This window comes from Orycteropus afer, unplaced genomic scaffold, assembly GCF_000298275.1.
Source record: "Orycteropus afer afer isolate SDZICR_OR568_19922 unplaced genomic scaffold, OryAfe1.0 scaffold00254, whole genome shotgun sequence".
Taxonomy (NCBI): Eukaryota; Metazoa; Chordata; class Mammalia; order Tubulidentata; family Orycteropodidae; genus Orycteropus; species Orycteropus afer.
The window spans coordinates 3,665,791-3,678,038 of record NW_006921841.1 but is presented as its reverse complement, the minus strand read 5'-3'; the positions used below and the strand labels follow the sequence as shown (position 1 = coordinate 3,678,038).

At 40.0% G+C, this 12,248-nt stretch overlaps 1 protein-coding gene across 1 annotated transcript; it reads left to right on the top strand.

Moving 5' to 3' along the window:
* Positions 1–2,422: 2,422 nt before the first annotated feature.
* CUNH12orf71 (chromosome unknown C12orf71 homolog) lies at positions 2,423–4,000 on the top strand. Its single transcript, XM_007949801.1, has 2 exons — positions 2,423–2,956; positions 3,701–4,000. The coding sequence occupies exons 1-2, from the start codon at positions 2,423–2,425 to the stop codon at positions 3,998–4,000; spliced, it is 834 nt and encodes a 277-aa protein (XP_007947992.1).
* The last annotated feature ends 8,248 nt before the right edge of the window (positions 4,001–12,248 follow it).

The following is a 12,248-nucleotide window of genomic DNA, read 5'->3' as shown; positions in this document are numbered from 1 at the left end:
GGTTTTCTTCTCTTCTAAAGAACATCACTTGCAGAATTATACGATTCCATTTACATTGGTTTTTGTCTCCAAGGGTAAAACAATATGATAATATGCAAAACAGTATTAAAAAAAATGCACGTGATAAACATTGAATTCAGGATAGTGATCATGGGGGAAGTAGGGGAAAGAAGGAGGGGATCAGGGGAAGAAATACAAGAGGGGATGGGTTTTATCAGTAATAGTTTATTTCTTTTAAAAAATCATCAATCAAATACTGCAAAATGTTAAGATTTGATCACATTGAGTTGTAAGTATACAGGTTCTTATATCATCTTTTGTACTTTTATGTATTCTTTTAACTTTTTCTTCTTTGATATATATTGATTCATTCTGATATTTTATACCCTAAAGTATTATAGAAGTAACATCAACACACATCATTCTTACATGCCAAGCTGAAGAGTGTGGTTGATTCTGAAAGATAACTTTTCACATCTAATAACATACCAGGGCATAATACCAGTTGTGTAAATGTCTTACTTGGGACTTGGTTTGACAAACTTCTCTTAGATCACAGTTATTTGACCTAAATAGTATGGAACAGCTCATACATATACTTTTTCTTTTTTTTCCCCCTAGCAAGATCACCCATAATAAGTTCTTCTAAGGTTTTAAAAATAATATGCTGTGACTTTTCAATTTTTTAGGTGTGAAGTCAGTAATAATGGTATTTCAGTATATTTTGAACTGCCTGGAAGAATGTCTGAAAAATGAATACCAGTATCCAAATACAGGGGTGTCCCAAATTGTTAAATTGGTTTATAGGATAAAATTCAAGTTCCTCAACAGCAATAGAAGGTCTTCCATGATCTCACTGAGCTGGTTTACCTCATCTTGAGCCACTACCTGCCCACCCTTGATCTCCACACACATCAGGCTGCTTCTTCACCTGCATGTCCTTGCTCGTGCTGTCCCCTCTGGCTAAAAGACCCCCTCTGCTCCACTCCGGTCTTCACCTGGCTAACTTCTACTCCTCCATAAATACTCAGAAGGATTCCCCTCCAGGAGGCCTTTCTAGAGATCTCCATCACATCTCCAAGCCTGGCTACATCAGGTGCCCACCTTTTGTACTCCTATAACATTACTTTGTAAGTGGCTGGTGGTGTACTTACCACCCTGTCCTGTAATAAGCTGTTTATGTCCTAAAACTTTCTAAGGACAGAACCATCTTAGACACCCACATGACATGAAGTAACCACCAGTGCATTTGTCCTTCTGCCTCCATGAGGGATCCTTTTTGGTCCTGAAAGCTAAGAGTACAGAATATTATAAAAGAAAGGGGATCTTGTGGCTTTCTACTCCTTTTTTCTAAGTCCCCATTTCTGGCTATAACTTGGGTTCTTATGTTGCCATGGTAACCAACCGTCCCAGAACACAGACTTCTGACCGTTGGACTTGTAGCCACTGAGATTTGGGATCTGCCCCAGAGCTGGCACCACCTCTTTCATGTGGACAGCTCCCCAAGCAGGGCATGACAGAGTCTGAGATGTCTGTGAGTGTGTGTGCATACATGTGCGTGTATGCTTGCTCTTCCACTCCCACTTGCTAAGGCATCAGAGAAAAAGCTAGACTTAAAAAATAACATCAGCTGGTGGGAGGACAGGGACCACCATAGGTATAACCTTTCTGAAAGTAATTATCAGGAGCCTTTAATAGGTTTGTGATCTTTGATCTTTTAATCCCACTTACAGGAATATAATGAGAGACATAGATTTATGGACAAGGAGATTTACTGCAGAGTTATTTATTCAAACAACCGAATGGTCATTAATAAGTGGTTAGAAATTACAGAATAGCCATACTTAGGTTTACTGTATGCTTTGCCACAAAATAATCTCAAGTTCAACAATGTAACATATACATCCCTATATGTATATGTACATATTATGTATATATAAGTAAAGAAAAAGAAGAGAATATAAGGAAATCCACCAAAATGTTTTAATAGTAGTTATCATTACCTTAGGATGGTGGGATCCTAGCATATTTATTTTCATCTTCATACTTTCCTATATTTTTAAAATTTTCATACAATGGTCATTTCTTTTATGACAGAAGAAATTACAAAGGTTCTTTCAACTGTAGGAAGACAGAGAATGAGAGGCATCTATCTGGTGGTAATGTTTAGTGGAGAAGATTAATAAAAAGCTACACAATGAAACATGTCTATAAAGGAAGATGGCTACACTTCTGGCCTTCATTGAAAATTGCAAAAATAGGATGAAGGTCTACCTAAATATAAAAACAAAAAGATGTTACTATTTGAATAGCTTGACTCCACTTTTTTTCTCCTCCACCTCAACTTTTTTTTTTCTTTTTCTTTTCCTTTTGATGCTTCCTCAGGGAGAACTAGGCTACAAGATTTGAGCCCTTGAATTCCATGGCATACTCATCCTCCAACAGCGACAGTAATGACACAGAAGACTGCAGGTCCAAATCCAATCTGAGCCTCTCGGTAGGCTATTTTCCCTGTGAGGACAACTTCTTCTATGAGGACACAACTCCTTATGAAGACATGCCCTTTGAGAGTCCTTCAATTCATTTCCTCCCTCCTATCCAAGGGATGTGGAGGACTGAAAGTACATTGAGACCCATGGGGAGAAGAGACCAAATTCAGGAGGACACAGAGCAATTTTGCAAACTACGCATCACCCTGGCCTGGGATGTTGATGTGGGCTCTAACAATTCTGACTTGACAACTAACTGGGATCTAAATAGACACAACCAGTGGGTGGACAAGTATCTAGAAAAGAGGACAGAACTGACTCTCAGCAAACTAGACGGTCTTGTGCACAAGCTTGAGAACTTCCTAGAAAATCAGAAAAATGACGGAGACAGTAACTCTATTTTCCATGACTCTATTCCGGAGGAAGATTTCCAGCTATCCCGCAGCTCTCCTCCAGATATGGCTCAGGTCAGTCATCAGAGACACAGTACTCGGCAAGACTTCCCCAACGTCAAACTACCAGAAAATAAAGATGCCACCAAGTTTCCACAGATTCCTCTAATGCTTCAGGAACAGGAACATACTGAGGTGAGCACTAAGAGATACCTTGAGAGAGCGCAGGGATGGGCCTGGCAGTGGGCAAGGTTGGAACCCATGGACCACTATGATCTGCTATGAAGCAGTGTACGGGCCTCTGGTGGTGCAGTGGTTAAAGCATTCAGGTCAGTGGTTTGGACCACCAGACATTCTGTGGGAGAAAGATGAGGTAGTCTGCATCCATAAAGATTTTCTGCCTTGGAAACCCTCTGTCATATTGGGTCATTGTAAGTTAGACTCAACTTAATGGCAGTAGGTTTTGGTTTTCTGAATTGGGGTCAAGCCCCCTGAGTCTCTGACATGGCTAGGAGTGATGGAAGAATAACAGCAAGGAAAGAAGTCAGGGTGGAGGTGAATGGAAAATAACAAGGAGCACTAAGCAAGAAAAGGGGGGAGGAAAGCAATGAAACAGATTAATAATTATGACCAAAGAGGCCCCAGTCATGATGCCTCAAAAAATAAGATTTATGTTTTTAAGCATTAACAAATATTTAAACTTTGCACTTACAGTTGGCCACTTTTGGTAAAAGGATTTGAGTTCCAGAAATGGGTAAAAATTGACACCCTTGTTGTCCAGGTTATGAATATCTAACTCATCATTCATTTCCTTGGTAGATAAACCAGACAACTGGTAGCCAAAGGACAAGCACTACAGAAAACTCCTCAATCTCACCAGGTCAGCCAGAGGAGGACAATGCTTCCAACATACAAACCCTATCCTGTCTAAATTTTGGGTGGGTCTTCCGCTGGATGAGGCAGCAAGTGTTCTCCTCACTACTGGGGAGAGAGTACCCCGAGAAGGCCAACAAGAGCCCCCACCGGGTGGAATCAAAGAACAGGCTTTCTCACAGAAGCAAAAGAATCCAACCTCAAGAATCCCTTGAATTAGGACACACTATGTCACCAGATTTTTAAACTTTTTGATAGCCCCTGTTTTACAATCATCAAAGGTTTATTTTTTTCAATAAATGAAACTAACATTCTTGTTATCCATGTCTTCCTTTTCCCATTCACCATCTTAACTGAGGCTGAAAGTACATATAATGTCTAAAGGACAGAAATGTATTCTTGTGGAATTTTAAATAGCAGAGTTCTTCTTAATCTTTTTAGTGTATTTCACCCCCATTTTATGTATTTTAACCTAAAGGACAGAAATGTATTCTTGTGGAATTTTAAATAGCAGAGTTCTTCTTAATCTTTTTAGTGTATTTCACCCCCATTTTATGTATTTTAACCTCTTTACCATGAACTCAGTTTCAGAAGGCAGCAGTATAACCCATTACACTCCTGATGTAGCAATATGGTTTTGGTTGAACTTGTGGAAGCAAGTAAACTTCTGAAGCTCATCTGGTAATGAGATACTTAGGAAGTTAATTTCAATTGGTAGTGTATTGAGAGTTAGTTTGGACTATAGTTTTGATAGTCCTAAGGAGCTCTGGTAGCATAGTGCCTAAGGCACTTGACTGCTAACCAGAAGGCTGGCGGTTCAAACCCACCAGCCACTCCTCGGAAGGAAGGTTGGGCATTCCTACTTCCGTAATGATACTGCCTCGGAAACCCAAGGAGGGGTCGCTATGAGTCGGGGCCGACTCGACGGCACATAACAACAACAACAACAGAGAGAGCTTGCTAAGGTCCCTACCCCAATACTAAAGGACAATTTTGTTTAGGTAGGAGGGATAGTTAATACCTCAAAAATGTAAGTATTTTCATTATGAACTACAAGTGGGGGAACTCACATGGCATGCAAGGCAATCTCTAATTTCAAGATGGATAGGTGGGTTTTATATTGCACTGCCTGGAGTTAATCTTTTCCTGCTACCCCCTAATACTCCAACAAATAGAACAACCCTCTGCTTTCAGAAGTGAAATAAGATCCTTCTCTGATAACACTCACTGAGTGAGCCAGTTGTGAAGCAGGGTGAGTACAAAAGCCTTAGGATAAATTCCCAAAAGGATTATTAGCCTAGATCAAGAGGTCTCCCTGCTAAACAATATATTATCCCACCTTTCAAAGAAATTCTGTGGTTTTGACATCCATTTAATTCCAATATCATATGCTTTTCAAGGCATTTTCAAATGGTAAGGCAAACATCAAATATCTTTTCAGGTTGTTGTTAAATAAAAATTTTATCTCATTATTACTGAATTCTCTCAGTCTAAAAGGAAATCAGAAAGGCAATATATTTTGTTTTTCTTCAGTCTGCATCAATAAAGTTGTTTTTTTTTTTTTTTCAATGCAAATCTCTATTATAAACAACTCTTGTTTTAGTGTAGAAATTTCCTATATACCCTCTGGCAAAGAAAGAGAAAACATCTTGGAGATTCTAATGGTTAATGTACATTTGGGGAGTTGTTTTTGAGTTTTACTTTCATCGACCAGGTTACCATCTGTCATCTGTCCCTGAGGTCTAGATTTTTCCCAAGATAGGGATGAAAAGGAAGATTTTTCTTCAGGTAAGTAACTTCAAAAATTCACTTAGTACCATACTGCATCCAACAACATCATAACCGACTCATATAAGGAATCAAGAAATGTTAAAATCATTGGGTAAATGATTGGGGAATGTGATATTCCACATGGTTTCCAAGAATTACTACTCAGACTCTACACTAATTATCAAATGGTTGGGTTCCTTTTAAGTTGGTAAACATCAACTTAATCAAGTGATTAAACTTAGCATAACCAATAATGGGACAAACCAACATCATGTACCTTCTGAAGAGAAGTAGTATATTCTTGTTAATGATATTTAATCCGAATCTAATCATAAAGAAACAGCCAGATAAATCCAGATTGTAGGACAGTCTACCAGACAGCCAGCCTGGGCTTTTTAAACATGAAATACAAAAAAAGAATAAGAAAATTGGCAGGGAGATCACAGGGTTTATAAAGGAGACTAAAGAAACATAATAATGCAATTTATGATCTTTGACTAAATCTTTGTTTAAATCCACAAAGCAAAAGACAACTATGATAAATAATATTTTTAGACCAACTAGGGAAATCTGAATGGTCCAGGAAAAAAATACAAAAGAAAGAAAGTAAAGATGAGGAAAATTCCAGTAAGTAGGAAATCTAGCTCCCTGTTATCAAAATAAAGTGTTATTTTTATATACTTGCATGGTAATAATAGCTTAGAGATGTACCTAGATAAGGCATTAAAATTTTTACTCTAAATAAAATTTAAGTATTAATTTGATTTCTCAAGTGATATAACTGGGAAATTCTTTAATGTGGATTCATTCATTCATCCTGGCACCTGCCTATGGGTTGAACAACAGCCATAGTAATTTTCAGTCTCATAGTTAGTAAATACATAGTCCATGAGTCTCTCTAAGTTGATCCTGTGGAAAGCAGACTAGTATCTAAGTATTTTTCTAAAACATTTATGATTTTAGTAGTTTATTTAGCTCTTGTTGAGATTAAATGGAATAATTTTTGCCTGATGGGAAGCTAGTCCTTTTGCCTTTTTAAATGATCAAAAATTTCAAGGCCTAGATGTTTCATGTTTACCTTCAAATGAATTTCTGGTACATTTTCTCTGTCACAAATCAGAGACAGCCTGAAAGTTATAATATTAATACTTCTTGCAAATTACTTTGACATTTCCTTTTATTTTGAGTGGTGCTAGAGTGTTGCACATCCTCCAACCTAAGAAGCAAAGGCATAAAGCAACCATATAATTATTATAACTAATTGTCAATACTGGGGAACTTTTGAGAGTGAAAGAGAGTGCACTAATAATTATCCTGGGTCATGAGGAATAAACCAGGGATACTCTGGGAAAATTAGGTCATATGTCTACAACAAAGATGGCAGGGTTTCATCAGAAGGCTTTAAAACCACACATACTACAGTTTTCTGAGATACTACAATTTGTATTAATGTTGTTTAGCTTGTATCTCTTACATGATTAAAGCTATAGGTCTGCTCTTAAACAAATTCATTTATTTGCTGTAGATCCTGGGGAAGTTATTTAACCTCTCTAAGCTTTCCATTTCTCCATCTATAAAAACCCAAACCAAACTCACTGCCATCAAGTCGGCTCCGTCTCGTAGAGACCCCTCCTTGGGTTTCCGAGGCAGTATCACTATAGAAGTAGATTGCCCAACCTTCCTTCCAAGGAGTGGCTAGTGGTTTGAACTGCCAGCCTTCTGGTTAGCAGTCAAATGCCTTAGCACTATGCCACCAGAGCTCCCTCTCCATCTATAAGCTTCAATAATAACAGTATTTAGTTTGCAGTTGGTGATTGGCCAGGCACTTCTGAGAGCTCCTCCATGTGATCTTTCTGCCTTGATAAATTTGGGCTTCCTCACAGCATGGTGGCCTTAATATAATTAGAATGTTTACTTGGCAGCTCAGGGCTCCAAGTGTGAGCATTCTAGTGAACAAGGAGGAAGCTTCATCATTGCTTTTTATGACGTTAACATCAGAAGTCACACAGCATCACTTACACTGTATTGACATTATTACAAGCAAGTCACAACTCTATCCAGATTCAAAGGCAAGAGACTTAGACTCCACCTTTCAAGTGGGAGGAGCGTTAAGTTTCTAGAAGAGCGTGGTTGGAGAAAGATTTTGGTATTCATCTTTGAAAACTTCAGTCAGCCACAGAGAGGAAAGTCTGCAACGCTGTCAGAAGGACAATTATTGTTGTTAGCTGCCATTGAGCTGACTCTGACTCATGGCGACCTTGTGTAAAACAGAAAAAAAATGTAGCCTTGTCATGTATTATCCTCAGAATTATCAGCGTGCTCGAGTCCTTTGATAGGACTATGAGAAGAAAGATTTAGCCAATGAAAACTTTATGGATCACAACAGATGGAAGATCAGAGGCCTCAAACCCTGGGAAGAGGGGCAGTCACTTCTGCACCAAGGATGTTACTTAGAAGGAACAGTCTCTTATTAAGAAACAAGTATTCTCAGGAGGGTAGGCGCAAAAAGACTAGCAACATCTTCACGTTTATCAGAAGGGGTGTTTGTAACTGGCAGTGGGATGTGGATATACTAGGACTGCCTAATAAGGAAGGGTCTTGAAATTATATTTTGGTAGATCAACCAGTTTGGTGAAATGTTAATAGAACAGGTGTTTAGAGAAACAAGTGGAAAGAACTCTTAAAAACTGTCTAGAATATAAGTTTCACGGATTCAACTTCTTGTTTGAAAATATTTAAAAACCTAGCTTTTTTCAATAGCTTAATTATCTTTGAACATCTTCATCCTCCCCTGCCTCAGCTGAAAGTTGGTGGATTTTGTTTAGAAATAAAAGATCCTTTTCTACTCATCCCTCAATAAAGTTGTTAAACAAACAAACGTACTAACCTCAAATGTGTTGAAGAATAGTGAATATACCATGGACTGCTGCTGGAAGAACAAACCAATTTGTCTTGGAACAAATATAGCCGAATGCTCCTTGGGAAGTGAAGAATGGCCAGACTTTGTCTAGCACTTTGGACGTGTTATTAGGAGGGACCAGTACCTGAAGAAGGGCATCACCTTCAGTAAAGTAGAGGGTCAGAGAAAAAGAGGGAGACCCTCCATGAGATGGATTGACCCAGTGGCTGCCACGGTGAGTTCAAGCACATGAACGACTGTGAGGATGGCTAGTTTATTCTATGATACTGTGGTGTAGTAAATTACTTAGTGTGGCTTTTCTACCCATTGTTGTTATTGTTGTTGTTGTTATGTGCCATCGAGTCAGCCCTGACTCATAGCAACCCCTCCTTGGGTTTCCAAGGCAGTATCACTACGGAAGTAGGATTGCCCAACCTTCCTTCCGAGGAGTGGCTGGTGGGTTTGAACCGCCAGCCTTCTGGTTAGCAGTCAAGTGCTTTAGCCACTATGCTACCAGAGCTCCTTTTCTACCCATAAGTCTTTGTAAACTCCAAGGTGGGATTTTCTATGAGCAAATGAGGAGCTCCTGATTGCTAAAGTTGTCCACCTGGAGTATTTCTGTTGGGAGTGGCACAAAATAATGTTCTGGGAGGTGCCCACTCTTCTCTCAAGTGCTTAGAGTTCTGATACTATGATTGGCTAGTTTGACCACCCTGCTGGGCTGAAAAGGAGGCCTCCTAGAGGCAGAATGCTCTCTGACTGCTGGTTGAGGAAGACGTGCTGCTGAAAGAGACACGGGCTCCTGAGACACACATTGCTGGGAAAGAGACGCAAGAGACACACATTGCTGAGTGAGACACCGAGGGACCAGCACTGCTGGGAAAGAGACTGTGAGAGACTGTTGGATGAGGGACGGTGGGCTGGGAGAGAGACTGAGCATTTTTCCTGAACTTGAATTGTAGCCTGTGGTGCTTCCCTAATAAACCCCATAATCTGTGAGCTCTGTGTAGACACTGCAGCGAATTATCGAACCCAGGGGAGAGGGGGTGGGTGCTTTGGGAGGAACGGTTGGTGAAAGTGCTGGACGGAGGCAGCATGTCCGGCCTTGTAGGAATAGGCCTTGGGTTACTGCTGGTAATTCTGTTTTACTCTTGTGGGATTACAGGAGGTCAGAACATGTGGCCTCTTTGCCCTTCTTGCAGATATATAGGGATGCTATAATTTGGAACCAACTCCATGAGACTGAACAGCAACAACAAAGGGTTGTCATGAGAATTTAGGAAAATAATTCTTCCTGGAAAGTACTTAGAGAACTGCCTGGCACATAAAAATTACCAACCCAGGTGCTTCCAAGTCAATGCCGACTCATGGTGACTCCATGAGTAGAGCTGTGCACCATAGGGTTTTCAGTGGCTGTTATTTTAGGAAGTAGATTGCCAGGCCTTTCTTCTGTGGTGCCACTGGTGGGCTTGAACCACCAATCTTTAGGTTAGGTTAGGTTTGAGCACAAACCATCTGCACTACCCTTCCTGGCACATATGAAGCACTTAAAAGTTTAGTTGCTCTTAGTGACTGTATCGTACTTCCTTTGTTTAAAAACCTGCATAGTGATGAAAGAATAGGATCCAAGCAAATTGTCAACTACGTCTCACTATAGTCGGATCTCAATGCATTTTTTTTTTTTCTTATTTTGTGATATTCTCTCCTTGTGCCCTGTGGTTCAGAACTTTTGCATTGCTTGTTCCCTGCCTTGCTCCTTGTACTTTCCTGCCTCTATGACTTTACTTGTATTTTCGATCGTGGAACTGCCCTAACCATGCTTCCTCTTCAGTCTTACCCTGCTACCCACCTACCACCAAATCTGCCTTTCCAAATCCAGGATAAATCCCAGCTCCTCTAAAGAACTAGGCAGGCTGGAATTAATCCCACCCTCCTTTGTGCTACCTCAGCATTCCATTTGCAACTCTAGCAAGTGTACATTTTATCCAGTTTTTATAGAATGTGCACCCGTCTTTCTCTCCTACTAGACAAACGCCCCTGTGTGTTCTGCTTATCTTTGCATACTCCAAAGCCCCTGGCTCAGTTTCCTGTACCTAATAGCTCCACGATAAATATTTGGTGAAATGAATCATTAACTTGCAGGAAATAATTTAAACAGATAATATCTGCGATTGAATTTCATTTCCTCTCATATAAAATTCAATTAGCTACTACTTTAATTACCTCAAACCCCTAATGTTTAGACTGGGGTATACTGGGGTGGGGGGGTCTCATGGTGTAGATATTTCCTAAAATGGAAAAGCTCCATTTTGTACAATAGACAAAGCTAGTTAACAATAGAATATTGCATTTTTCTACTTGTCTGAGTAGAGCCCGATATTCTGTCCCCACTTTTGAATTTTAAAACATTTTTTAAGGCCTTCACATTTACTTGCAAATCCTCCAGATAATGTTTAGATTTATTCATTCATTCATTCAAATAAATTTACTAAACATTAACATGATAGAGGCTGAGTACAAAGATGAGAATGACAGACCCTTCTCTTGAAGAGCTCATCTTTATGGAAGAGGTAAACACCTCACCAGATACAGCACAGAGGCTGTGATTTTGAGCTAGACCTAAAAGGAGTGCCTGAGACTTGCCAGGTAGACAAGGAACAGATAACATTGGGAGATGCAACAGCCTCTGCAAAGACCAGAAGACTACAGGGCATGCACAGGAAAAAGGAAGAAGTCGAGATTAGCTTAAGCACAGGGTATGTTGTTGTTGTTGTTGTTGTTATGTGCTGTCGAGTCGGACCTGACTCATAGCGACCCCTCCTTGGGTTGCTGAAGCAGTAACACTGTGGAAGTAGATTGCCCAACCTTTCTTCTGAGGAGTGGCTGGTAGGTTTGAACCACCAGCCTTCTGGTTAGCACTCAAATGCCTTAGGCACCATGCTACCAGAGCTCACACAGGGTATATCTTGGTACAAATGGAAAAGACAAAAGTATGAAGTAGAGGGATGGAATCAGATCGTAAGGAGTTTTGAGCTTTATCCTGTGGAAAGAATTGAACTTTGGAACCTAGAGAATGAGATGATCAAATCTGTGTTCTACAGAGAAGTTTCTAGCAATAGCAGCATGGGAATGTGACTAAAGTGAAGCAGGTAACAGGAATATTGTTGTTGCTAAGTGCTATCAAGTCGATTCCAACTCAAAACACCACCATATGACAGAGTAGAAAAGTCCCACAGGGTTTTCTTGGCTCTAATCTTCACAGAAGTAGACCACCAGGTCATTCTCCTACAGAGTCACTGGCTGGGTTTGAACCATAAACTTTCAGTAGCAGCTGAGTGTTTAACCATTGCACCACCAAGGCACTTTAGCAGGAATACTAGACAGAAGTTAAAAAAAAAAAGAAAAGAAACCTGCCAGCCAGGCTCCATGAGAAGATGCAAGAAGGAACCTGATGCAGTTTTGGCCCTTAAGGAGTTTTTTCAAAATGGTAGGTAGTATTACTGCTCCATTCTCAGACTCAGCCATAATAGCCTCCATGCTACACCTGCACAAAGATACTACCATTTCTGACATAATTAGTTGGCATTTACACGAATTACTCAAATGGACAACAGTAGACAGGAAATTATAGAAGCTAATCAGACTCATAAGGTGCCCTGAAGTAGGGCATCATTAAGCAGATACCTACTCAGTCTTTCTTTCATTCATTTATTTAGCATTCATTCATTTACTGAGTTACCCCTATGTGTTGGCCATTGTTACACTACATGCCAGGGACATGAGGATACATAAGACATTGTTCCTGCCCTCTGGATGTTCAAAGGC